The sequence below is a fragment of the Pseudorca crassidens genome, chromosome 20 (assembly GCF_039906515.1).
Source record: "Pseudorca crassidens isolate mPseCra1 chromosome 20, mPseCra1.hap1, whole genome shotgun sequence".
In the NCBI taxonomy this organism is placed as follows: Eukaryota; Metazoa; Chordata; class Mammalia; order Artiodactyla; family Delphinidae; genus Pseudorca; species Pseudorca crassidens.
In genome coordinates this window covers 17324774-17352469 of record NC_090315.1, presented here as the reverse complement: position 1 = coordinate 17352469, position 27696 = coordinate 17324774, and the positions used below count along the sequence as shown (strand labels likewise).

Here is a 27696-nt window from a genome sequence, read left to right as displayed (position 1 = left end):
CAAATATCCCTCCTCAGCCCAAGCCTGTCCTGACAGCCTTACCTAAAGAAAACCCTAGGCCAGACTCTCTCTCTAGGTTTCCTTGTTTGTTTCCTTCCTTTACTTGAAATCCCCTGGTTTGTGTGTTTACCTGTTTAACTCTGTGTCTTGTTCACTCATGTCCCCAGCACCCATGCACAGGGTTAGGGCTCAGGACCTTTGATGACTGGGAAGCGGAACTCTGGTGAAAGGTATGGCATCGTGGAGAGGAAGCTCGCATGCATACATTTGTGTGAATCACTCTGAGGTATACTTGGTTGAGCTGGACTTGAGATGCTGCACTGCCCGCTCCCACGATGCAGCTGTGTGCGGTCACTGAAGCTTTGTGATTCTGTAAAACAACTTAGTCTGAATTCCCCTGAGACTCCAGCACCAGTGATGTCCCAATACTGGTGACTTGGGCCACAGAATGGAGATAAAAGAGAGAAGGCAAAAAGCACAGGTTCTGACCTATTCTTTGCTTGTATCATCAGCTAGTAAGCTCTTACAGGCACATCCAACTTCCATCCTTTCACTCCACAAGTATTTGAGTGCCTATTATATGCAAGGGACTATGCTAGGTTTTTTCCTAAGGACAGACTTCAAAATAGTCATTTCCAGAAGAGCCAATCGTACCTAGACTCAATACTAACATCCCATGAGAAGGAGTAGGGTCACCCCAGGAGGCACCGCCCTTTTCTAAGCTGAAAGGGGGTTTCCCGAGAGATTCCTGACCTGGGAATCAGCTATGCATGGCTGGGGATGCAGATGGAGAAAAGAGGCCCCTCCCTTAGCATTTTAAGATAATGAGAGCAGCCCTATCTGGCAATCTTGACCTTTCCAGTAAGTTTCTGTTGCCAATCAAATGCAGATAGTAAAAGGCATAAATTACTTTGGTAGAGAACTAAAGATAATTATGTTGCCTTCGTCTCCTGTGTATCATACTGAAATGTACACACATGTCACGCATGGCCTAATAATAAGTGTACTGGTCAGATGAATGACCACAGTGAACACATTCATTTAAATAAATTGTAAAGAAAAGAAACATTTACCATCTTATTTTGTGCTTTCTATTTTCCTCACCTTTTAATATTTCTTTTTTTTACTTCCCTTGCCATCCTTTGGGATTAAGTTGTTTTATTTCTTTTCATTTCTCATATCATTCTCATGTTGATTTCTCACATCACTGACTTGGATATTTTATGTCCTGTTTTATTACTTTACTGGTTATTTTAGATATTTTAATATATTAGGGGCTTCCCTGGTGGCGCAGTGGTTGAGAGTCCACCTGCCGATGCAGGGGACACGGGTTCGTGCCCCAGTCTGGGAAGATCCCACGTGCCGCGGAGCGGCTGGGCCCATGAGCCATGGTCGCTGAGCCTGCGCGTCCGGAGCCTGTGCTCCGCAACAGGAGAGGCCACAACAGTGAGAGGCCCGCGTACCACAAAAAAAAAAAAATATATATATATATATATATATATATATATATATATATATATATATATTAGGAGTGCCTTAGTTGCTTCCTCCCTTTCTTTCTTCTTCCCTTTAAATAGCACAAATTGAGGAAAAACCAATCCAGATGGCATCTAACTATGTGAATCTAGTAGAGCAGCTCTCAAAATGTGGTCTGGAGACCCCCTGGGGGGCCTAGAGATCGTTTCAGTGATCTGTGGGATCAAAACTATTTTCATAATGATATTAAGATACTAATTCCTTTTTTTTTTTATCTCATTCTCTCACAAATGAATGTACAACGGAGTTTTTCAGAGACTACCTGACGTGATATCACAATGGACTGAATGAAGAACAGATATGAGAAAACAGCTGCCTTCTATTAAGCTAGACATTAAAGAGATCTGCAAAAATGTAAAACAATGCCACTCTTCTCAGTAGTTTTTTTTTTGAAAACAAAGTTATTTTCATGGAGATATGCTATTTATATTAACATATAATGGTCTTACGATTATTATTTTTAAATAAATTAATACATATTTAAAAAATAAAAGTCTTAATTTCTAATATGGTAAATGTCAATAGCTTTCGTAAATGTCAACATCTAAAATCTATAAAAATGTAAAAAGTCTCTTTGGGGTCCTCAGCAATTTCTAAGAGTATGAAAGGGTCCTGAGATCAACAAGTTTGAGAACTGTTGGTCCAGTAAGATGACCAACATGCTCGTTCTGATGAATGCAATTGCACAGACATAAAACATCATGCTACTTGGTGTTTAAGCATCTAATGATTCAAAATTTCATAGTTAAAGTTTAATGCCACTTAAACTTTCATAGACGTGAGTTTAAAGTCTGCCTGGTGAAATGCAAAGCTTTTTGATGTATTAAGTGAGATGTAAAAACCAGAACAATTCTATCACAAGATAGAAAGTAACAAAACTGGTTTAGATAAATAATTTATAATTGCTCTGCACAGGCCAACATGTTCATCACTTTATGCTAGTCAAGAATCTTGTTCTAAAGATTTTTTGCACTGGAGTTTTTCTTTTTGTTTTATGGGACAGGATTACTTCACCTTCATTTAGGTGGTGATATGCTGTTCTAAAATATAGATAGAATTTCTGATCTTAGAAGTTATATTACCTGGAGGAAGGGGAAGGCTCAATACTAATTATACTTGCCAGTGTCATCCTGAAAAAAACTGTACATTTGATTTTTTGTCAGCAAAGGTTAAAGAAAGGGGTTAAAGGATTAAAGAAAGGGGACGTCCCTGGTGGTCCAGTGGTTAAGACTTCACCTTCCAACGCAGGGGGTGCAGGTTCAATCCCTGGTCGTGGAGCTAAGATTCCACATGCCTCGTGGCCAAAAAAACAACAAAACAAACCCCCCATAAAACAGAAGCAATACTGTAACAAATTCAATAAAGACTTTAAAAATGGTCCATATCAAAAAAACATCTTAAAAAAAGTATCCTTAAAAAAAAACGATTAAGAAAAGCTCATCAGGGTAAAATTTATGAGCATACTTAGTGTGCTTTACGCGTGGGAGGTTTGCAAAGCCACAGTGAAAGCCCCTCTTTTGCAGTTAGAGTACTTGATAACATCTAGTTCATATAATCTAGCTCAATGCAACTACTGTTGCACCTGCTGATAAAATAAATAATTCCTGGGGCATTGTGCAGTGTATTATCGTTTGGCAAATATAAAATTATGTTAAACATGTACTTTCAAGCCACCCACTCCATCCTGCTTGCATAATGTCCCTCTGAGATTGTCACCAGCTCACCTGGCAGAGGCTATATGCCCCCATCCCCACTTAGCTGGAGAACCGATGGCTTACGGGAAGTCTACTAAGAGCCCAACTCTAGCATTTACAATATCACCCCCATGAGGAAGCCCTGCCACAGGGGCAGGGTACAGAGTGATAAGAGGAAGGCGGGGAAGAGTGAAATGATTTGTGGACTTGAAGATTTTCTACCAGCATTAACAACGCCGCCTCGAACATCCTTGCACGTGTCTTTTCGTACACTTGTGGGAAAATTCCTCAAAGGAGGGAAATACTGTGAGCCCTGGCATCCGCATCTTCAGTTTCAGCAGAAACTGCCAACTACTCTCCAAAGTGAGAGCATAAATCCAGCTCTTTCTGCAAAGCAAAAAAAGAGACTCATAGTACAGAAACCCCACTACCACTACTGCCTTCCTTCCCACGAGCTCTTCTTCCAACTCTGGGCTTGTAGTCAACATAAGGTCATGACTGGGAGGGAACAGACCAGGCATGCACTACCTGCCAACAGGAAAAGGAGCTCAGATGAGGCCTGAGACCCTCAAAGTAACCCAGTGGACTGGCATATGCGCCAGACAAACACATGGCATGTACGTGTATATGGACTACGTGTGTATGTCCATATACATATATACACATGGGCAAAGTGGGGCAGAGAACCTTTCCAGGCCCCTGGGGTAAAGGAGAGTGGTCCCTCTCCCCATTCCTCATCTTTCTTAACCAAATCCAGATTGTTAGGAACATACAAGGAGAGCATAAAGGTAGAATGATACAATTAAATGTAGCAGAGAGGGGTTTCTCCCCCCTTCTGTTGTTTATATGGGAAGTGTACCTGTGCTGGGGAGAAATGGTGACTGGAAGAAAGTCTGGGTCCTGGAGGAGAGCTCAGATTGACAATGGAGTAAAAGGAAAATAAGATGCTGGGATTCTGAGGGAGGATCTAGGGGGGTGGCAGTGTCAAGCGTCCTGGTTCGTGGGGATGAGAATGTAGCCTCTGTTGTTTCTGGGCCATATAACATGGGCCCAGACAAGACACAGTTCCTGTGGAACCACGAAGCATAATCTATCATGTATTTATGTGTTTTTGTCAAATGGCTTCCAAGGAAACTGGAGTCATCTTGGATCGATGTGGTTTAAGCAGAGCTGAGGTGGGGAAAAGGCAGAGGTGATGCAGAGTCAGGGGACGGGACACTGGGAGACAGAATCAGAGGCCCTGCCTGCACACAGTGACGGGCTGTGTCAGGACCCCAGCCCTCTGGGGACAGTTGAACACGTGGCCCCACTTTCTTCTTAGGTACTCATGTGTCTAGGGATTCTAGAGTGGTTTTGTGAGACAGGGCTGAGGAATAGCCAATTCAATTGGATTCTGACTAGGGAAGACAGACCAAACAAGGAGTGAGGACAGGGGCAGGGACAGGAGTACGTGAGCAAACTCATATGCAAGTTCATTGTAACACAGGATATCTGAATTATGAAAGCGGAACCACATGTGAAAGAATAATCATGGCTTGAGATCTAGAGAAGATAAATTAGATTTGTGGAAACAGAGTTTGGGGGGAAACGGGGCTGAGTGACCTGAGAAAGAGCTCAACTCTTGAACTTCCCCTTCCTGACACATTGCAAGTTCAAGCGTAAATGTTCTTGGCTCCTGGGAGACCCTGAGATGGCAGAAAGTACCTGTGTCTCTGCACCTTGTTCCACAAGTTGGTAAATGTCCATTCAGGGCTGAACTCTGAGAGCCATCTGCTCGGGAATGGCATGAGGCTAGTCACCCAAAACACAGAGCAAGTGCCTGGGAGAAAGGGCCTTAACATCTGACCCAGAAAAGGAAAAGGATGAGAGGCCCAAGTGACCACAGGGTCACCCAGTTGGGGAACAAGGTGAGGAGTTCACTGCCAGTGGACGGGTGAAGCCAGACTAGGAAAGGTCAAGAAAACTGAGTGAGGACTTGAGATAAACTGGTGGAGGGATTACATAAATTGAGGTGGGGAGGCACCTAGCAGAACTGGTCTTCCTCGTCAGAGTACGGAAACGCCCTGGTATTCAGCTGGCCTATATCTAACAGTCCTTACCTCTGTGCTGAGCCTGTTTCCTTTGTGGTGACCAGCTGTGAGTGGATACCTGGAGTCTTGCCTGCCAAGCATCCTTTCCTCCTTCTTCTGGTAACAGCATCCCACTTTTCCTTTAGTCAATCACTCCTTCTCTCCTCTCAGTGCATGTGGCATGGGGTGGGGGGTTGGGGGTAAAAGGCTGGCTCCAAACCAGCTGCAGGGGAAGGCCTGCCACCCAGACTTGGGTTCATGCCCCAGCCAGTCCATCCAGAGTCAACCATTTCTAGATTCTTCTGGAATGATTTGGAAAGAGGCACACTCTTTCCACAGGGTTGTTAGGCTGGTAAAATGTAATCTTGGGACTTTGGGGAGCCACCTTGGCCACTACTTGGAAAGGGCCTGCCTGAGAATGAAGCTGGCATAAGAAAACAGAGCTAAGACATGGAGACACATGACCAACAGCTTCATTTAAGCACCTGGATCGGGCCATTCCTGAAGCAGCTTTGCCCCAGACTCTTCAATTCCATAGCCCAAACTTCCCATTTTTCCTTAATCAGCCTGGGCAACTTTCTGTCCCTTAGAACCAAGATATTAAGACAAACAGTTGGTAAATAATTTGTCACCAATAATGAAGAATGGATGTTTCGGAAATATATCTTTTATGATATTTCAAAAATAAATGAGAGCAGAGTTGAAGCTATCTTTCTCGTAATTTCACCAACTCATTTGCATTTGGACATGCAAGGGTTAGAGGCAAAGCACACGGACAAGGAACGGCTCATAGTCCTGGGCCTGCTGGGGACTGCCTTCGCTGCTCTAATACATCAGATACTTGGTTAACAACAATAACTTAAATCAGAAGAAGTGTGTTCTGCAGCGTTTTTAAAAATAAATTTATTTATTTATTTTTCTTGGCTGCGTTGGGTCTTCGTTGCTGCGCGTGGGCTTTCTCTAATTGCAGCGAGCGGGGGTTACTCTTTGTTGCGGTGCGTGAGTTTCTCGTTGCGGGGGCTTCTCTTGTTGCAGAGCACAGGCTCTAGGCATTTGGGGTTTCAGTAGCTGTGGCACACGGGCTCAGTAGCTGTGGCTTGCACGCTCTAGAGCTCAGGCTCAGTAGTTGTGGCGCACGGGCTCAGTTGCTCCGCGGCATGTGGGATCTTCCCAGACCAGGGCTCGAATCCTTGTCGCCTGCGTTGGCAGGTGGATTCTTAACCACTGCGCCACCAGGGAAGTTCCTGTTCTGCAGTTTTAAAAGTGTTTCCACACATATAATCACAATTGAGTCATAAGATAATCACTGAAGTTGGTTTCTTATGCCTTTTTCATCAGCGAGGCTCCAAGGTCCAGAGAAGCTAAGTAGCTTCCTCAAAGATATACAGCCAGGCAATGTTCACACCTGAACCAGAATCTATGTTGATCCTCCAGGTCCAGTGCTCCTTTTACTCCACCAGCTTCCTGAAAAGACAGGAGCCGGTGGGTGGGACTCAGAGACAGCAGTACAGAATTTTGTCCAACATCCACTGGGTGTGCTGCAAGGAACACTAAAGGGCTAAATGTTAGGATCCTGGGAAGGGAAATGAGGCTGCTGGGGCCTCTGCCTGGGTCGCGGAGAACAGGGAATATTATAGAGAACTTCCTGTGGGCTTGGCACTGTTCTAAAGGTTTCACATGCTCTAAACCATGATGCTAGCTCTCCCAAAAGGCTCTCGCTGCAAGGTGTCAGGAAGAAAAAGGCGCACTCCTTTCTCCAGAGATGGAGACACCAGCCCACATCCTTATTTGTCTTTCATTCCTTCATTCAGTTATATTTACAGAGTATCTGCTCCACGTCAGGCCTTGCTCAAGGTGCGGGGAATACTATGGTCAACGAGACAGAGAAGCTACCAGCTCGCACGAGGTTTACGTTCTGGAAGTGCCCTGGAGTTGGAGGATACTGGTACATCCTTTCAGGTCTAGCATTTGGACTCTCCAGGAATGAGATGCACGTTAGACGATTACTATGTGACCAAACTAATAAAAGACTCCAGGGACTTCCCTGGCGGTCCAGTGGTTAAGACTCCGCGTTTCCGTTGCAGGGGTCTCAGGGTTGATCCCTGGCTGGGGAACTAAGATCCTGCATGCTGTGCAGTGCGGCCAAAAAAATAATAATAATAATAGGGCTTCCCTGGTGGCGCAGTGGTTGAGAGTCCGCCTGCCGATGCAGGGGACACGGGTTCGTGCCCTGGTCCGGGAGGATCCCACATGCCGCGGAGTGGCTGGGCCCGTGAGCCATGGCCGCTGAGCCTGCGCATCCGGAGCCTGTGCTCCGCAACGGGAGAGGCCTCAACAGTGAGAGGCCCGCGTACCGCAAAAAATAAATAAATAAATAAAATAGAAATGCTTGTTTGCTTAACCTGAAAGCATGCCTACGTGCGTGTTTCTAATTATTAGGCACAACAAACAGCTTTTACCGGAGCATTATAAAACCAAGCCTGTGACCTGAGCAGCACTTCTCAGTCACCAGGAAGTGTCGACAAACAAAATGATTTCAGATCCTGGTAAAACACGACGAAGAAAACACAACGGAGTATTGTAATAAGGAGGAGAGGACGCCTTTAGATGGAGCTGTCAAGACAGGGCTTTCTGAGGAAAGACAGAGAAGTAATCAACTATTGACTTTCTGCCAGTGGCACGGCGATCTTGGTAAAAGCCTGACCCCGGAGCAGAGCCAGATGAGGAGAGGCAGCTCCAGCTCTGCCGCCTCGCTAGGAGCCTGGAGACTTCCTTTTGGAGGCCGCCACCCTCTCGCTCAATAAAAAGTCAGAGTGAAGTGAAGTTCCTAGGTGTCTGCTCGTGCTCTGGGAAAGGGCCTTTGATGGCATGGAGTGGAAGGACTCAGGAGAGGGCCACGCTGTTGGGGACAAGGCAAGGGGCTCACTTCCAAGAGATGGACGGAACCAGGGAGGGGGAAGAGAGGAGGGTTAGCGAGATGCTGATGGGAATACTGCACAGTGCTGAACGGGGCTAGCGTGAGGCAGAGGAGACTGACAAGGTCATGGCCACGAGGCAGAGAGACATCGTTTCTGCTCCTTGGAACTTCTGACTCAAGCTGTCCACATTCTCTCTGCTGAGCAAGAGAGGAATGGGAGAAGTTGCAGTTGGAATGCTCTGGGAGTTTGTCCAGCACGTGAGCATGATCAGTCCCACGTGTGGCCACCGGAAAAAAGTTGAGGATCACTCCAGGAAGGAGTTTACTTGTCTGGTTACAATTTACAATAGAGGACTATTTTCAGTCTCGTGAAGTGTTTTTGCAAATGTTCCCTCACTTACTCCCCCAAACAATCCTGCTCTATTCACACAGGGCTACAACCCACAAGGAAGCCCAGAGAGGTTAAGCGACTCCCCAGGACCTCACAGCTGATCCAGACAGAGCCCACATGGGAATCCAGCCTGTCTCCCCGACTGCCTGGCTGACATGCCTGAGCTCTACCTTTGGAAGGTTCAGGAGGGAACCAGGCTAAAAGTCATTCAGAGTGGCCAGCTGGCTCCCTTTCGACCTCCCCTTCTGCCTCTGGTCCCTGTGTTCACAACTGAGACTTACAGTTTCACACGAGCACCAGGTGTCCAGAACAGGACTGTGAACTTGAACAACATCACGAAGCCACTGGACCTACTCTTCCTCTGGGACAGTGGCTCTCAAACCTCAGCGTGCACCAAAATCTCCTGAAGGGCTGGTTAAGAGACAAATCGCAATGCTCTACCCCCAGAGTTTTTGATTCAGCAGGTGTAGGGTGAGGGGTCAAGAATGTCCGTTTCCAGCAAGTTCCCAGGTGACGCTGATGCTGCCGGTCCAGAGGCCACACTTTGAGAACTGCTGTATCTATGATACAATAGGCGTCTCCCCCTCTTGGAGGGGAGAGTGGTTATGGGACTCTGGAATCCTCATGAGAATAATTCTGCAGGTGGAGGAGTAGGAAGGATGAGAGGGCTAGAAGAATTCAATAGAGACCTAAGGAGGCTGGTCTTCCATAAGCGACACCATAGAAAAATCCAATAAAGAAAAGAAGTAGCAGGAAAAGATCGAGAAGTCAGCGGGAAGCAGTGAGATGTGAAGGAGAGGATAGAACGCTGTGGTCCAGCCTCGCGTTTCACTTCAGTTATCAAACAGCAGTATCACAACTTCTGTGTCCCCACACCACCTGCAATATGATTTACTTACGGAGTTTTAAGAAATCGACTTATTTTTCTCGCATACAATTTAGTCTTATGCTAAACAAAGATAAAATAATAATAGTAACAGCCAGTACTATACGTGCCTGCTATGCCCCAGGCACCCACTTACATACACACATTTATACATAAATGTACACGTGTATACACACACACACACACGTGTATGCATACCTATACACATTCACTTCAATCCTCACAGCAACCCTATAAGGCAGGTGTGTTATTATTCCCATTCCACAAATGAGGAAACTGAGGGAGGCCTGGAGATGAGTCACCCTGCCCAAGGTTACACAGCTAACAAGTAGCAGAACCAGGACTCCAAGCCACACAGCTGGCTCCAGAGTCCATGCTCTCAACTCCAGAAACTAGGGCTTTAGTGGGTTAACTATAGGTTAGGTAACTTGCCAAAGAACACACGGCCAGAAATGGGATGGGAACCGAGATTTGAATATAACTTGATGACCCTAAAACTTGAGTGTTTCACTCCTGCATACATCTCCCTATGGGTTATGTGTGGTGATGGCAATGAAGGGGGTGCTGAGCTGGGATGGGCTCTGGAGAGGAGCTTGGAGCTTTGCCTCAATTAGCCCTGGATACAGCTCCCTCCATTGACTTGGGCTTGAGATGCCATCTTGTCTTCTCAGTACCCCTTGACCTTTAGTAAAAATGAAGCAGAAGCTGACTTTCACTGGTCCACATCATAAAACAACTGTTTTGGGGTTTGAAATATAAAATTATATCAAATATGCTTTTTCAAAGTGGTTACTCCATCGCGTACCATACCCTCTCTCCCCAAATACCCCTACCACCCTCCGTTCCTCAGAGACTAAAGGGGATGCGTCAGCCAGGCCTGGGAAACAAACGCTGGCCTATGGAAAAGTCTCTTAATACTCTGCAGGCCAGAGCAGGGCGTGTTTTCAGGACAAGTCTCTGTTGACCTCAGGAAAGCACTGGACAGGGTTGGGGTGTGACAGGCAGTGTAGCGTTTCTCATTCTATATCAGCCTAGAGGGTTGTAAAAGGGGGAGGAGGTGAGGCCAGCGACGCCCCGGCTTGGTCCTTCTCTCCCTGCTTATCCAGCCTTAACACCTGGACAGGAGCAGAACAGACCGTCCCCAGGCAACCATGGGTGGAAAGGAGGTAACAGCAGGGGTCTAAGGATCCTGGGAACCACCTGTGGCTTGACTTCTGCTCCAGAATGAGATTCCTCAGTAATATTCATAGTCAGCAAGGGTGGCAAGAAAAGACTCAAGGAGAAAAGCCACTCTCCTCCTTCCCGCTGTTTCCTTGCCCATGAGTCTGTGTCATTCACTTAAAATCAGAATGTCACAAACATCTGTAGAAAATAATAACAGTAAAATGATGCAAGTAAAGTTAGTCAAGAGACACAAAGGACAGTGTCTCCTCTATGTTCCTACTAGTCTGGAAAGTGGGCCTGTGCAGCAGGCCAGTGAGGCGGGGAGACAGAGGGAGATGGAGTGGTGAATGACAGATGCCAGGTCCCTGTGGGGGTCCCTACATCGTCAGGCCTCCCCAGTGCCTGGGGGCAATCAAAGCCCTGACAGACAGCAGAGCAAGACACTCTTGTACTCCAATAGGTAACCAGAGGGGCCTTCAAAAACCACACATCAGATCATTTCATTTCTCTGCGGAAAGCCCTTCCACGGGTTCCCATAACTTTGGGGATGAAACCCGAATCCTCCCCTTGCACTACCTGTGAGCCTTCCCTCCCCGCTGTCGCGTCTCCGACCTCATTTCCCATCAGTCTCCCTCAGGGGCATTCTGCCCCAACCACACTGGCCTCCTTTCAATTCCTCCAACACACTGAGCTCTGTGTTGCCTCAGGGTCTTTGCACAAACTGTCTTGTCCTCCCTCAGCTCTTCCATAGCCCCAGCAGGGCTCCTTCAAGTCTCTGCTCAAGTGCCACCCCTTCAGGGAACACTTCCCCACCATTCAGTTGAAGCCCTCTCACCCCCCGCACGCACACCGTAACTCTATTGTACCATCCGATTTTATTTCCTTCATAGAATGTGCCGCACAATACATATCTATATCCTCTATATTCACGTAGATACTGTTGTATTCTCCCCCTATCCCCACCAACTGGAATGTAAATCCCATGAAGGCAAGAACGACGTCTGTCTTGTTTGGTGCTCCGGCCCCTTTCATTCACGGAGAGGTGAAACGCATGATCTGGTTGTCACCTTGCCCTCAGTTTCCTGATCCAAGAGCCTTGTGGGAGCATCTGGGGAAGCTACAGCTGTCCGGGGCGCATGACGCTGGAGAGAAGGAAGGAGGTACCACAGAAACTAGGCATAGGACCTGGGAAAGAGAGGAGGTGTGAGCACAAGTGCAGACTCTCATTCTCCAGACAGCAGTGGGCTTAGTGGACCTGCCTCGACTCAGAACGCCTTTCTGGGCTGGCTGGAGCCCCTGGACTTGAAAGCCAGCACCCCAACTTCTAGGAAATCTACTCTGCTGGCCAAAGAATGCCGTGTGATGCAAAACTGGAGAGATTAACCTGCTTTGACTGGATCACGCTGAGAAAGGAACAGGAACTTGGTGAATGCAACGTAGCTCTGGGTTGGGGTGGAGAGGAAGGGAGGTGAAGAAAGAACAGAAGGAAGGGGTCAGACACAGTAACAGGAAACAGGAAGAAAATCTGGGTTATGTGAATTGTGGATGTAAAGAGAGGCCTGGGAGCACAGTCAGAACTTGGATTCTGAGAGATCAGTTCACAGGGGCAGAGACTTGAGGGGAGGCCGAGTGCCAGCTGCGGAAGAGCTCACCAAGTGCTCTTCCTCTCTGACCAGTGACTCCTGTGGATGGGAAAACTCTGTGGCCCTAGAAGAGAACAGCCAGCAAGGTGCTTACACACCTACACCCCCTCCCAGAAGCCTGGCGACTTGCCCTGGGAGCACTTTGGGAAGCACCCCGATTGCTGTCGGTGTTCGGGGAAGTGGGGTGCAGAGCACACACCACATAAGCACTGAGACTTCTGTAAGTGGAAGGTGCCACTCTGAGCAACAACCTGCCAGGCCACACTGGAGCCCCAGGCAGAGTGGTCCGTCCCCAGCCAGGCCGGTATGTCTTTCTCCTCATCTGGTCCTTTAACTCATCATTTCTCAAAAGATATGTTGAGACACACTGGTATGTGGCAATCAGCGGCAAGAAACACACGTTTCCTGGTATAATTGAAAGGACCAGGGTTTGTGAGTTTAAGTAAACAAAGAAATGAGCAGATACAAGGTGAGCTGTTACGATGTCATTGCCAGTTAGAGGAGTATTCCGTTACACATTCTAGAGAGAGCGAGAAGGGGGGACATCACAGTGCAGACTGGGGGTCGCACAGGACCTAAGCGTAGCACGTCCTGACATAGAACTCCTTCCTTTGGTGCTTTGGGAACTTGCCTTTTCCCACTCTCACGTCCTGTGGTTCAAGCAGGGCTGACCCCAGTCTTCAGCCACATGCTGCAGGCACGTGCAGCGGCTAAAACACTCCCAGCCGGCAGGGCCAGCCTTGAGATCCCGGCTGGGACCTCAGGACAGGAGACACTCCGTCTGCACAGGCTGTGATCCTAGACTGCCAAAGAACGCTACTTGGAACAATCTTACTGAGAAAAGGGCCATCCAACTCCTCTTTTCCCTCAAACCCAGTTCACCCTTCTAGAGAGAGCCCAAGAGGCATCTGGGAGAGTTAGCCAGAATCTGACACCGGTACGGCTTGCAGACAGTCATGTTTGTCATCACCTTACCTTCACGTGGCAGGAGGGCACTTCTGAAACTTCCAAATCCTTGTAGGAACACTTCTTGTCCGGGAAAGGTAGAAGCGGCAAGTCTGAAGTGTCGGGATGAGGTAGGAGGCAGATGGGCCCCTGGACAGAGCAGCTGGAGCCTGTCGAGCAGGGTAAATTGGAGCTTTGCTTTCCCTGGACGCTCCAAGGGCAAAGTTAGTGGCAGGAGCTGAGCCCTGCTGAGTCAAGAGATAAGACGGTCACATCTATCACTCCTGAGGTCGGGGAAACCTCCCCAGCTGCACATGCACAGGAAGGCTCCTCGGGGGTCAAAAAGGGAGGGCGGGGCTTCCCTTGTGGCACAGTGGTTAAGAATCTGCCTGCCAATGCAGGGACACGGGTTCGAGCCCTGGTCCGGGAAGATCCCACATGCCGCGGAGCGGCTGGGCCCGTGAGCCATGGCTGCTGAGGCTGCGCGTCCGGAGCCTGTGCTCCGCAACGGGAGAGGCCACAACAGTGAGAGGCTCGCGTACCGCAAAAAAAAAAAAAAAAGGGAGGGTGCACCACCCCATAATAAGTGCTGTCAAACCTCCCACAGGCCTCTGTGCTGGACTCCATCTTGGCAAAAAGATGCGCACGCGTATTGGGAGGGTCCTAGGGCAGGTCAGGTGTGGAAAAGAAACGAGATAATTGGCCAAAGGGAAACAATGACGCGGAAGAACTGCCGCTATGTAAATGATTTGACTGCCTCTTTACTGCACTCCTCCTCATTAGGGAGGACGCCCATACTCTTTCTCTCCAGGTGTGCATTTGTGCCTTGCTTCCGTCTTAAATAAACTGTTTCTCTGTGTGCTCTCCCACTTGTTGTGCTGTGTCTTCAATAATAAACTTGGTACCGGATTTTACAGTTTTTGTCTCTTTGAGAAATTCATTTTTCAAACGGGGCAAGAGCCAGGGGAACCTTGCTTCTAGCCTCTCGTCCCGGGTGCTCTAGCGGCTGGGATTCCTGGTTTTCATCCAGGCTACCCAGGTCCAATTCCTGGGCGGGGAACTCAGGTTTCACTTCAAGCCACTACTCACTGCTGTCTCTCCCAGAACAAGGAGAGGAATCAGGGCAATTGAGTAGTCAGCCCCTCCCTGAGACACAGGATGGGATTTCTGACAAGTAGACTCTTCACTGCATCGAGGACGTCACTAACCCTTGTATGAGGGAGAGGGAAAGGAAGCACTGACAGATGTTTCAAAGAAGCAAATGGCAGAAGCTCAGTCAGTCAAGGGTGGCGAAAAGGCACATAATATCAGGGAGGCACTTTATCCTAGTTTTTCTCAACTCAAGCAGAACACTGTCAGAGAGCCTCACTTGATTCCACACGTCTCTGCATCTACGACCGGCCTGGCAGCCTCATCCACGTCCTTAGCCAAACGCTGCCAGGACCTGCCACCTCCACCCCTTCAACGGCCCAGTCCAGACGCGTCCGCATTCGCGTTTACCTAGTCTCACCTCTGCTTCCACCGCAGCACGCTCTGTGGCCCACGGTTCTCAGCTGGACTGGGCACTGAGGATACAGCAGCGTGGCTTTCCTGGACAACTGGGGCTGTCCCTCCACCAACCACGTGGGATGGCTGCTGCTTCAGTGGCCAGGCTCCTGGCTCCTATCCTACAGTGCTGCGCTTAGGTTATTTGACCGAGAAACAGATGACACCTGTGTCAAAAAATATACAAATAAAAGTCATCTAAATTTTGCCCAGTGACAGCTGGCTGGTGTGCTAACAGACTATTTACGTCTAACCTTGTGTCCCTAAGACAAAACTGACTGCTGCTATCAGAACATGGTTTGAATCATATTCATCCAATCCTAGGAGGGACTCCAGGGGCCGTAGAACCGGACAATAGTGTGGCTGGTTGCAGTGCTCTGTGTAGGACATTCTTTCCCATCTGCTGAGGTTGTTTTCCCTGAGAAGGCCAGATCTGGTGGTATAGGTTGAGGTGGGTTCTTCCTTGGGCACACAACAGGCCCCCGGGGATGCAATGCAAAGGTGGCGGAATTGCGGGAAGAGGAGGCTCACCTGCAAAAGTTGCAGAAGTGCAATTTGGAAGAGACTACCAGTTTTTCCGCTTATTAAAAAGTCCGATTTTTAACAGCAGATTGCACCCAGCTAAAAGACCACTTTCCCAGACCTCTTTGCAGGTGGTGTGGTCCTGTGACTTAAGTTCCTGTCAGTGAGTTATTAGCAGAAGTGTTATGTGGAACTTCTAAGACGTCTGTTAAATTGAGAAGGAGTGAACGCTTCTTCCCTTCCTCTATTCTGTTGCCAGGAACATAGATGTGATGGCTGGAGTTCCAGGTTGCATATTTGACCACGAGGACGAAGGCCACCTAGGACTGGAAGAGCAGAGGCCTAGAGAGCTCCGAAGTATTCCTGGAGCTGCCAAGCACAGTCCTCGACTACATACCTTCAGGCTGCTTTTATGTGACAGAGAAATATAATTCTATCTTATTTACACCACTATTAATTACCTAGGGTTGTTACATTATGTGCAATGGAATCCAGTCCGAACTGATTGAAGTTTCAGCATATATCAACTTTCCAGAAAACTAAAATTGCGGTCTTCAGTTTTTGATGACTTTTTCTGATGACATTTAAAATTCCATTTTCAAAATGGAATTAGAATAATTTAGGAGGCAAAGGAGAGCAGCAATATCACAAAAGCAGCCATTTATTTGGCATTATTCTTCCCTTTTGTTCTTCTCCATCCATCATCTGTTTTCCTTCCAACATTTATGATGGTTAATATCCGTCTCTAAGGGGTAGAAGCTGGAATAGTGGGTATCTCAGGGGTGGGAGGGTTGCTAACTGAGGTGGGCATGAGGGAACTTATAAAGGTGCTGAAAATGGTCTCTATCTTCATCCAGTCAAGTGGTCACACAAGTGTATATATATGTTAAAAGTCATCAGCTTACCCCCAAGATTGGTACTCTTTATTGTGTATATGTTTCCCTTCAATCAAAACAATTTCTAAAAACCCTCCCTAAAATTCCACACCTTTTTATGGCCATGATAGATACTATAGTCTTAGAAGTATTCTTCCTCTCCATATTTGCTATTCCAGATTTATATAATTTTGGTACTCTCTCCTTCTTCCTAACCCAATTTTGTCAGATTGGGAAAGTGCTCAGTTAATAATCATCTTCCCAGATGCCCTTGTAGCCAGGAGTTGTCATGAGATACAGTGCTAGCCAATGAGAACTAGGCAGAAATTGGCTGGGTAGGGCTTCTAGAAAAGCTATAATTTTCCTGATTCAAAAAGGAGTAGATTGGGTGATAACGACGTGCGGGTTCATTAACTGTAACAGATGTACCACTCTGGTGGGGAATGTCAACAATGGGGGAAACTATGCGTGTGTGGGGTGTGGGGTTTATCTCTGTACCTTCTGCTCAATTTCGCTGTGAACCTAAAACTACTGTACAAAATAAAGTCTATTTTAAAAAAAGTTTTAAAAGGAATAGATCTGGCTCTCATGTGTCTTTTGCTCTCTGTCCCGTCCCCCACCTTGTTTTCCTGCTCAGAATATAGATGCTTCTTAAGATTATGAAGCAGAAAGCCAAAATCTAGGGATGGCAGAACAGAAAAGCTAGAAGGAGTGTGTGTTTTTGAGGGCTGCTCCTGGGCAGCTGCACCAGCCTTGGGTTCCCTATTTCCTTCGTGTGACATGAGAAAAAGAAAGCTCTACGTGTTTAAGTCTCTGTCATTTGGCATTCTGGGCACATTTGACAGTCCCCAACTAAGATACAAGCTTTTTAGCTTTATGCACGGTGGCAAAGACTTCTTGAGACAGAAGGGGACTCTCAGGTGCTAATTCACTGTGGCTTCGGGTCGTGGTATCACAAGGGCCCAAGGCAAAAAAAAAAAAAAAAAAAAGGAGGACCCTGAAGACACCTGCTAAACTAAGAAGACTTCATTTGCATGGTCCCATCCTCCCTTCTCTTGATAAGTATTCACTGCTCACTATGGGACCTGAATTCTTCTAACGATGGAAGGAGCTGGCAGAGGATCTTGGTTCATCTAAACTTTTCTGAGAGCCAGTAGTAAAGTATTATATCAACTACTTCACTGTTTCTCAATCTATTTTCAACCAACTCCCACTTCTGATCAACACAAACTGTACTTTCTATAAACTGCATTAAGAAAACCAGGGCTTTCCCCTCTCCTGGGAAACGCCACATGTCCTATCATTTCCCCTGCCTGCCCCCAAGGGTTCCTGCTACTCTCCCCACCCTTCTTGAGAATCAGCAGTCTAACTTAAGTTTCCTAAGATACTGCAAACTGCAGTTACCCTGGTAAACTCCAGTGATGCCACAACTACTAGCGGAAGATGACTTGCATATGTGACAGAAGCAGGTTAAGGGAGGAAAGCAGAAGGAAGGTCGGGCTGAGAAGAGGAACACAGAGCATTCGGTTTTCCCTGAGTTGGCTCAGCTTTTGCAGGATCAGCCAGCACCTGACTGCAAGCACTTCCAGCTTTACTAAGAGAATCTGTCCCACTTCTACTTCCAAAGACTCTCCCGCCTCTCCTTTTTGACTCAGGGTCAACACTGAAAGGCAATCCTAGGTGACAGCCGGAGGCCTTCTGCTCTTTTCCAAGGGTAGCGTGAGCCCATGAAAGCTACCCAGTGGTCTGGGCTGGAAGCTGTGGGTAGCCAAGGGGACGGGAAGTGGGGGACTTTTTAATCCAATTCTTGCTCTGAAGGTCAGCTCTGCAGGGACAGCAGTGGAGAAGAAGGATCAGGCAGGAAAGAAAAGGTCAAACAACCTCTTCAAGATGCCAGGAATAAAGGGACAGCCTTCTCCCAAGTTCTTATTTCTATTTCACAATTTATATCCAGGACCTTTTAAATATTCTTGCTCATAAATGCTAAATGACACAGCAAACTTAGTAGAGAGCAACAGTAAACGGTGTCTCCCCTCTCTTCCCTGTGTATCCAAAATATTTAGAGACAGGGAGGGACAAATGTAAGATCACAGCATCTGGGATCTGAGGTTACAGCAGGAATGAGAACATCTGAAAGGCTGAGAGATGCCTGTGGATCCTAGGAAACTAGGGATGAAGGTCATTCCTTCATGGTTTCAGGGAAAGAGCGAGGGCCACCGGCAGGAAGGCTGGAGACCGTGCAGACATTCCTTGTGGGACGCAGATGACATGACCTTACACCCTTGCCTGTGCCCTTGTGTCCTCCTGTGTGGGATTTACAGGACCCCTGGGGGATGCCAGGGAAATTGGTTCTAACCTGGACCCTCCCAGTACAGTGCGGAGTACAGCGCAGTGGTGACCACTGTGGACCCCAGGGCCAGACTGCCTGGGTCCCAAGTTTAGAATTCAGCTCTTCTATTTACCAGCTGTGTGACTTCAGGCAAATTACTTAACCTCTTTATATCTCAGTTTTCTCATCTGTAAAATGGGGATGAGTATGCCCACCTCACAGAAGCGTTGAAAGATTAAATGAGTTCGTCTTTGCAAAACTCTTAGTGCAGTGCCTGGCACATAGTATCATTTGAATGGGCAATAAATGTTGGCTGGTTTCCTATGTTTGCTGTAACAGATTGTCACAAACTGGGTGGCTTAACAGAAGTGCATTCTCTCACAGTTCTGGAGGCTAAAAGTCCAAAATGAGTATCACTGGGCTGAGGAAAACACATTCTCTGCCCCCTCCAGCTCCTGGGGGCTGCTGACATTCCTTGGCTTATGGCCACATTGCTCCAATCTCTACCTCTGTGATCACACTGCCTTCTCCTCTTCTGTCTGAAATCTCCTTGTGCCTCCTTCTTATAAGAACATTTGTGATGTTTAAGGCCCACCCAGGTAATCTAGGATAATCTCTCTATCGTAATACTCTTTTTTGTTTGTTTGTTTGTTTGTTTTTTGTGGTACGAGGGCCTCTCACTGTTGTGGCCTCTCCCGTTGCGGAGCACAAGGCTCCGGATGTGCAGGCTCAGCGGCCATGGTTCACGGGCCCAGCCGCTCCGCGGCATGTGGGATCTTCCCGGACCGGGGCATGAACCCGTGTCCCCTGCATCGGCAGGCGGACTCTCAACCACTGTGCCACCAGGGAAGCCCTATCATAATTCTCTTAATCACACCTGTAAAATCCTTTTTTTAAAATTCTTTGCCATGTAATGTAACATTCACAGGTTCCGGGGATTAGGATGTGGTTATCTCTTGGAGGGACCATTATTCCACCACCACAGCTGGTATAATATTATTGGCCAAGAGTCCGGTCTGATAACGGTAAGCAGGTGGACAGAGAGTGAAGGAGGGAGGGGTCTCTGCAGAGGAAGGTTGGGGTATGGTTACCAGCAGTGCATTGCAAAAACCCATGATGCCCACTACAGAGGTCAACAGAGACAGGGTCTGAAGGGTACTCCTAAGATGCTAGTACTGACCTGCTCCTTATTTCTCTTCTTCAGTACTGCACCTGCACTGGAGATGGCTGCGGAGGTGGAGGACACCACTATTGGGATGACAGAGAAAGCCTGGACAAGTGGTGGCTAAAACAAGAGAATGCAAGTGGGGAAGGGCATAAACTGTCACCTTCATACAATCATAAGGCCACTCCAGGGGCTCAAAAAGCCTAACACGCACATGCAAGTAGGCTGAACTGCACTGGCTTAAGGGAGCAACAAAATCTATAAAGTCCATTTGGATGTACTGGTCTAGAATCATCTTCCCTCTAATTCCCCAGGAGAGTTCCATTCTCTCTGGCATTCTGAAGTCCTTCATTTACTGTTATTTATTTAAAGTTATGTACCCCAAATCGCAACGGATCCTCTCTATTTCCACTGCTACATTCTCCTGAATCCAGGCCGTCATCAACCGTCCCTAGATGACTGCAGTGAACGTCTATTTGATCGCTCTGCTTCCAACTTCATTCCCCTGAAGACCATTCTTCACACAGAGCTGGCGTGAGCTTCTCAACTCTCAAGCCGTCCCTCTCCTCTTACGGCCCGTAAGTGACTTCACGCAGCTTATGAATGGAACCCCAGCTCCTTTCTGTCATCAGGAAGGCCCTGCGTGGTCTCACCCTGGCCCACCACGCTCCAATCACACTGGCATTTCTGTTCCCCCCACGTGCAAAGGTGCTTCCTGCCTGGCACTCGTTGTTTCCTCCACCCAGACCACCCTTCTTCCGGGACCTGACACAGTCCCTTCACCAAATTCAGCTCAACCTCTCAGATGTCAGTTCAGCTCAGCAGTACCTCTCTGACCCCCGGCACACCACCGCCACTCTCCCTGTCATCACTCTGCTTCATTTCCTTCATAATGTCTGTCACTGTGCAATCACTCCTCTGTTCCTATTTGCTTGTTATTACTTATCTCCCTGCACTAGAATGTATCTTTGTTTCCTCAGATGTGTGTTTCAAAAGTCAGAGAGGGAGAAATAGCGAGAAAAGAACAAGGGTGGCTAGGAGGTTGGGCCCAGCTCTCCCGAATCCCTGCCGCTTTCCGAAGCTAGACGGCATTCCTGTGCCCTAAGCCCCTTCTACCAGGTGGCTCGCTCTCTATGAAGCTGTCCAGCAGGCTTGGGTGGAGGGACCACTTCTACTTTTGCATCCGTTACGTGTGAAGCACTGGCTTGTATGCTTTCTACACGCTATCTCAGGGACTCCTCACAGAAGTCTTGGGATGTAAGTATCCCCATCCTCACTTGACTGAGAAAGAAACTAAAGTTCAGAAAATTGATCTGCCTCAAGGTCACAAGGGAGGGATTTGTATTTGAGCCCACATCTGCATGACTCTGAATCCCACGCTATTTCCACCCCAACAAGACATAGGCTAGGAGAAAGCAATCTGTTTCGACCGGGAGGGCAAAAGACATCTGTTGGGGGCAGAGGGCAGGAAACTATACAGAAGGAGGAAAATTGAAGAATAAAAGGAAGCATAAAACCTCTTTTCTGAGATTGAGTAGAATTACAGAAGAAATCACCTAGAAAAGAGAAGAAGATGAGATCATCTGACTTGGGAAATGGGGGAAAAAAATGTTTGGGATTGAAAAAAAAATTCAGAAACTAAGGACGGAAAATCTGAGTTTGGAAATCAGAGTGGGGATCTCTTGGTGTGGGGCGGTGGGGAGAACAAAGACGCTGGAACCCTTTCCACTGGGTTCGAGAGAAGACAGCGCTCAGTTACTGATCTTCTCCTCTCTGGTCACGTGACTAGCGCTGGTATAAAAGCTTTCTACCGGCCAGGTTCCTTACAATTTTTTCCTGTGTGAAATGGGCGGTCGCAGCGGCTAAAGCTTTGTTCCTCTTTTCCACAAGCTTTCAGACTTTCCTTCAGGACTAATCCCAAGAAGCCCTCTCTCCGGAAACAAAGGCAAGACAAGGCAGCTGGCTTAGTACCTGCGCCCTGGGAAGCGATGCCGGGGATGGGAACTGGAGGGAAACGGGTTGGGGCTGGGGGACAGGGGTGGGGCTGGCGCTGGATGCAATCTGTCGGAAACTGAATGCAAGGATCACATCCAGAAATGGGAGCCGGTGGGGGGGCAAGGAATCGCGGGCCAGGCCCTAAGACGGGAGAGAGGACGGAGGGCCCAGACCGTGTGTGGGTAGTGAGCGCTACGAACCAGACAGAAACGGTTACCTCATCAAGAAGAGTTCCTCTGTTTATGGTCGAAACACCCAGCTCCTGAGCCAGTCACTGCCCATGTGCTTTTCTGAATATCCTCTCAAGTCTTTGGAGGAAAAGCCCCAGAGGACAGCGCTGGCTCACCCTTCCTCCCCGAGCCCCCTCCCTACTTCCCCTTTTCAGTATAGTCCTTTTCAGTATAGTCCCAGAATTGGACAGGGGAGGGAAAGGTGGAGGAGAATTTGTGTTCTGCAAAAAGGAGAAGGAAAAGAGGTAGGGAGATGGATTGGGGGCTGGGCACCTGCATCCTGGGCGTGTGGCAGGGTCCTGAGGAGGAAGGAGCACGGGTCGCGGGGCCTGGGTTTTCACAGCCCGAGCTCTCCTGAGAGACATTGTCCAGCTCCCTCCTTGCTGTAGTGAGGTTTGCCTTTTCTCTCTGCAGGTCTCTGGCTGAGGAAAGGCCTTAAGGAAAGCTGGAAACTGATTAACACTAACTTCCTGTATCTGTGACAAGAGAAGGAGAAAGGCTAGGAAAACCGGAGGGGGAATTCCCTTGGGAAGCCAAGGGTTGGCCTCCCCGAGAGACACACGATGGCAAACATAATAGCTACTGCTTAATATCCGGCCCCAGGCAAAGTCAACAATTGCTCTGAGCAGTTCGGGCAGGTGGTGTGTGCAGTGGTGGGAGCAGAAAGCCCTGGCCTGGGAAAGGGAGAGTGCCTGGGAGGATGTCCACAGACTGAGCGCGACCAGGGTCTGCAGGCTGTGAGGTGGTCCTCCTGACCCTGCCCTTTTTCATCCTCTTCCAGAACAGTCATGCCCAGCTTGAAAAGCTCCTTGATCCTCACAGCCTACATCATCATCTTCCTCACTGGTCTCCCTGCCAACCTCCTGGCACTGCGGGCCTTTGTGGGGCGCGTCCGCCAGCCGCACCCCGCGCCCATCCACATCCTTCTGCTCAGCCTGACGCTGGCGGACCTCCTGCTGCTTCTGCTGCTGCCTTTCAGGATGGTAGAGGCCGCGTCTGACTTCGTCTGGTACCTGCCTGAGCTAGTCTGTGCTGTCACGGGTTTTGGCTTCTACAGTAGCATCTACTGCAGCGTGTGGCTCCTGGCGGCCATCAGCATCGAGCGCTACCTGGGAGTGGCTTTCCCCGTGCGGTACAAGCTGTCCCGCCGGCCTCTGTATGGAGTGATTGCTGCTCTGATCTCCTGGATCCTGTCCTTTGGTCATTGCACCATAGTGATCATCACTCAGTACCTCAACTCAGGCCAGAGGCTCACGAACGGGAGTAGCATAATGTGCTACGAGAACTTCACGGCAGAGCAGCTGGAGGTGGTGATTCCCGTGCGGCTGGAGCTGTTCCTCGTCCTCTTCCTCATCCCCATGGCGGTCACCATCTTCTGCTACTGGCGCTTTGTGTGGGTCATGCTCACCCAGCCCCACGTGGGGGCCCAGAGGCGGCGCCGAGCCGTGGGGCTGGCTGTGGTGACCCTCCTTAATTTCCTGGTGTGCTTTGGGCCATATAACGTATCCCACCTGGTGGGGTTCCACACGAATGTGAGCCCCCCGTGGCGGGCAGAAGCCGTGGTACTGAGTTCCCTCAATGCCAGTCTGGACCCCTTGCTTTTCTATTTCTCTTCTTCAGCCGTGCGCAGAGCCTTTGGGAAAGGGTTGCAGGCACTGAGGCATCGGGGCTCCTCCCTGCTGGGACGCAGAGGCAAAGAGACAGCAGAAGTGGCGAATGTGGACAGGGGTGTGAGTCAAACAGAGGGAGCGCCGAGTTCTGACTACACCACAGACTAAGGATGTCCCTGGACCTTCGGAGGCACTCTGGGTTTTGTATGAATTGAGCAGGCTGGGAGAGGGAGAACACGGGTTCCTGGCCCGGATTCAGGAATCCTCAGACCCAAACCACGACGGGGACTGTAAAAAAAATCTCTCTCACCAGCTCTGTATCCTTTCCTGACTGAATTTTCCTTCCCAAAGGAGCACAGCTCCAGGACGAAAGAAGAAACAGTTGGGCATAGCAGCACTAACAGACCAGAGTTTCCGAAGCAATGTAGAGAAATCAAATGCCGATTGTCCGTGTGAGGTGGCTGGTAGCTGAAGCAGAGAGCCCTAAAACAACCTTGCCACCAGCTTTGAAACAACACCTACACACTGGTCTAGTTGTTGGTGCTAGAATGAAGCCACTGGGAAAGAGATGGGAGAGAAATTCTAAATGAGGTCAAAGAAGATGCAGGAAGGTTCTGAACCAAGGGGATTAGGAGGGAGGACTGGGGCTTAGAGCTATAATGACCTAGGTGTGGGCAATATCCATCTGACCTGCTGCTCTTTAAGAATGATCCAGTCGTCTCCATGTGTGTACCTGTCTCCCCCAATAAACTGGGAGCCACCTGAGGTCTGGGTCTTGTCTTCTCCCTCCATGGCGCAGGTCAGAACCCAGCTTGGCAACCATCAGTTAGAGCTCAACACTGATGAGCACAGGAAAAAACCTGGTCTGGCCGATTGAAAATAAAGATTAGGGATTTCCCTGGCAGTCCAGTGGTTAAGACTCTGTGCTTCCACTGCAGGGGGCGTGGGTTCCATCCCTGGCTGGGGAACTAAGATCTTGCATGCTGCGTGGCATGACCAAAAAAAAAAAAAAAAAGAATTAAAATAAAGTTTATAAAACTCTGAAGAGAGCGTCCACAATTTTTGTAACATTTTTGCAAGCACAAGGAGAGCAAAAATAGGATGGAGAACTAGACTCAGCAGTGAAGGGGGAGGATGGTGCATCTGAAACCACAGAAATATGTTAAAGGTGCAATAAGAGTGGAGGGATGGATTCCTGTTTAGCTTGATGAATAGAGAGATTGGACTCAGAAAGAGGATTGAGGCGAGTCCCAGCTCAAAGTTTTTGGTGTATCACAGAGGCTTAAAACATGTTATCCTCCAGCTTAGAAACCTGCAGAGTTTTCCTTTCATCAGAAATTTTCCTCTCAGGAACTCATATCTTATCATCCCATTGCCTGCTCTTTATCCTCTCTCCCTTCCCAATTCTACCTGCCTAAGAGTTCTCCGCAAGAAGAACCCCTAGACTGTGCTCTCCAACACCTAATGGTTTGCAACAGAGGCTATACATCAGAATAACACGTAGAGGTATAAAAATAATACAGAGAGCCACCTCAGATCTACTGACTTGGAACCTCTGGGGGTGGGGCTGCAGCAGGTGAGATTTAAAAAGCTTCCCAGGTGATTATGAAGGGCAGCTCAGGTCAGGAACCACTGGCCTAGCTCAGGGGCCCAAGAAATTATCCTTCAGAGACCTTTTCCTGCATCTAAGTCCCCCTCACCTCAACCCCGTACTGCCTCATTCTCAGATTCTTTGCTTTCTCCCCTCTTATGAAACCCTACTCAACATTCACTTTCTTCGGAAAGACTTTCCTTATTACTCCCACTGAACGGGGAGCTCATTTTCTGTGTTTCTTCCTCAACACAACACCAGACTGGTGTCATAAGAGCTCTGATTTCAGTGTTGATTCCGCTTACCAGTGGGATGACCTTGAGCAAGTCGCAACCTCCAAGCCACAGTTTCCAAAGCATCATGATGAGGATACCGTATGCCTCTCAGGGTTATTCTGAGGAGTCAAATGAGACTGCATAGATAAAACTGCTGAGAAACTATACAGTGTTATTTAGCTCTAAGATACCAACCTGTGTGAAACAAAGGTGTTCTCCCACTTAAAAGAGACATGGCAAGTAGAATATTTAAAATGACGGAAATAATATATAGTCAACTATATAGGATGGTTTGACAGTAACGTGTCAGAAAAATATCTGGGATTTTCAGCTGACTGTAGGCTTCCTATGCATATGTGATATATTACACCTTCCAAAAAAAAAAAAAAAAAAAAAAGAGCTGATTTGATTTTGGGTGGCATTAAAAGAAACTGAGTCTAAACAAGTTGATGACACAACCACTCCACTGAGATCTAATCAGGAACACACTGAGTACTAAGCAGCACATTTTTAAAAAGGAAATTAACCCAAGGAACCAAGCCCAGAAAAGTGAACCAAAATGCTTTGGAGATTTAAAACATAATAATAATAATAATACGCAGTAAATGCCAGACACTGTTCTACAGAAGGAGCCTGAGACAATTAAGAGAACTTTCCAAGGTCGGTAGTGAGAAGAGATTTGAATCCAGGTCTTCCAGACTCTGAAGGGCCTGCTTTTTTCACCAACATATGAGAAACAAGTAAGAGAATGCTGAATATGTGGCTGGACCAAGATTAGGTTCATTTTATAGAGGATGTATCCTCTGCAGCCCCACAAAGAACAAGATCACGGGCAAAAGATGCAGGGAGTTACATCTTCAACAGTCAGGGGAATCACTTAACCAAGGTAATCACTCCCCAGTCTCCAGGAATTTTGAAGTAGAAGACACCCATCTTAGAACATAGAGGAAACTCACACATCTGATAAGGGCTGAAGCAGTCACCTACCAGACTCCTTCCAACTCAGAGATTCCCAGGGTTTTAGGGACACGGCCGCTCTTGCTAAAAAGTGCAAGAAAATCTCTGGACCTGGTCTGAGACTTTCAGGGTGAAGTTTTAGCTACTCACTAACAAGTATTTGATCTCCATCAAGTCATTTGATACATAGCCCATCTCTTTACTGGGAAATTAGTAATTCATTTGTTCACCAAATATGTACTGATTTTTATCTAATTATATATTTACTATAAGCCAGATAGTTTTCTAGGGGCTGGGGATGCAGAGCATATGAGAGACAAGGTACCTGCCCTCCTGGGGCTTCCATTCTAGTGGAAAAAAAATAGTTAATAAGCAAGTAAACAAGCAACAAGAATTTTGAAGAATTTCAGAATGTGGCAAATGGTTTTTACAAATGGACCAAAATAGGGATGTGGGAGAAAGTATAACGAGGTAGTGAGACGGTTTAGAAGATTCTCCGGAGTCAGTGGTCGTCAGCTGAGACCTGAGCAATGAGAAGGAGTTGCCATTGACTATTTCACTTCCCCTTTCTGGAAAAGATGCTGTTGTGTCCCTTCCTCAGAAATTCCCAACTGACCACATAGCCCATGCGAAGAGCATTCTAGAAACAGTAACCACAGGTGCAAAAGCCCTAAGGAGGCAGAAAACCTTAGCATCTCAGAGGCAGAGAGATGCTGCCCCCATCTCAGTGTGGGGACAGAGCAGTGGTCTGCAAACTCAGGCATCTAGTAGAACCACAGGGGGCGGTTGCTGAAGCATAGATTACAGTCTTCCCTCCCCACGGTTTCAGAATCAGTAGGTCTGGGACAGGGCCCAAGAGTTTGTATTTCTAACAGTCTCAGGTGAAGTTGATGCTGGGATATGGTGAAATGGGGAGAGAGTGAAAGAGGAAGTCAAGGAAGTCAGGGGGGACCAGACGACGCTAAGTGTTTTAGGCCCCAGATAGAAGTATGAGTTTATTGCCAGAGCTTTTGAAGCTATTCAAGGGTTTTAAGCAAGACAGTGAAATCATCTGATTTCCGTTTTAAGATGATCCCTCTGGTATCTGTGCTTACCACTGGAGATGGCTGTCAGGATCAAGTAGATAATATATACAACAGAGTTAAGAACCGCAAAGTATTCTAGCAAACACGGAGGGCTGTCATCAGGCTGGGAGCTCCCTGAAAGTGGGACTGTTTCCTCTTTCATTAGAATTGGCCGTCCAGGAACCAAGGAGGAGAAGGCCTTTGATAAACAGAGGTCCCCAGTGTATGCTGGTTCTTCGGATGACGGTGCAGGGGGCGGGGGTTGGAGGGTAGCAAAGGCCCTGATTTGCAGT

General features: G+C 47.9%; 1 protein-coding gene and 1 long non-coding RNA gene across 9 annotated transcripts in view; one reads left to right on the top strand and one right to left on the bottom strand.

Annotated features, from left to right (window-relative positions):
* LOC137215304 (uncharacterized) overlaps nucleotides 1-27696 on the bottom strand; it is a 71381-nt gene that overhangs the window by 33766 nt on the left and 9919 nt on the right. The window contains exons 2-6 of one of the 7 annotated variants that reach the window (XR_010939235.1): nucleotides 25413-25501; nucleotides 19697-19801; nucleotides 14746-14957; nucleotides 13276-13415; nucleotides 1808-11842 (exon numbers count right to left, since the gene is read on the bottom strand). This is a non-coding gene — a long non-coding RNA (uncharacterized lncRNA). Of the gene's footprint in view, nucleotides 1-1807; nucleotides 11843-13275; nucleotides 13491-14745; nucleotides 14958-19696; nucleotides 19802-25412; nucleotides 25502-27696 lie in introns of those variants that run through there. The other 6 variants (XR_010939236.1, XR_010939237.1, XR_010939234.1 and 3 more) reach the window with 6 other exon arrangements.
* FFAR2 (free fatty acid receptor 2) lies at nucleotides 21527-24607 on the top strand. Of its 2 annotated transcripts, none has more exons than XM_067720298.1 (2): nucleotides 21527-21626; nucleotides 22688-24606. In XM_067720298.1, exon 2 carries the CDS (start codon nucleotides 22695-22697, stop codon nucleotides 23682-23684), a length of 990 nt encoding a protein of 329 aa, XP_067576399.1. In that variant the 5' UTR covers nucleotides 21527-21626; nucleotides 22688-22694; the 3' UTR covers nucleotides 23685-24606. The 2 variants fall into 2 exon arrangements, with proteins under 2 accessions (XP_067576399.1, XP_067576400.1); XM_067720299.1 differs by lacking the exon at nucleotides 21527-21626 and adding an exon at nucleotides 21648-22151 and having other exon boundaries at nucleotides 22688-24607.

Bases quoted from the DNA above. Each gene is read 5' to 3' on its own strand.
- FFAR2 (XM_067720299.1), top strand. From the start codon at position 22,695: ATGCCCAGCTTGAAAAGCTCCTTGATCCTCACAGCCTACATCATCATC.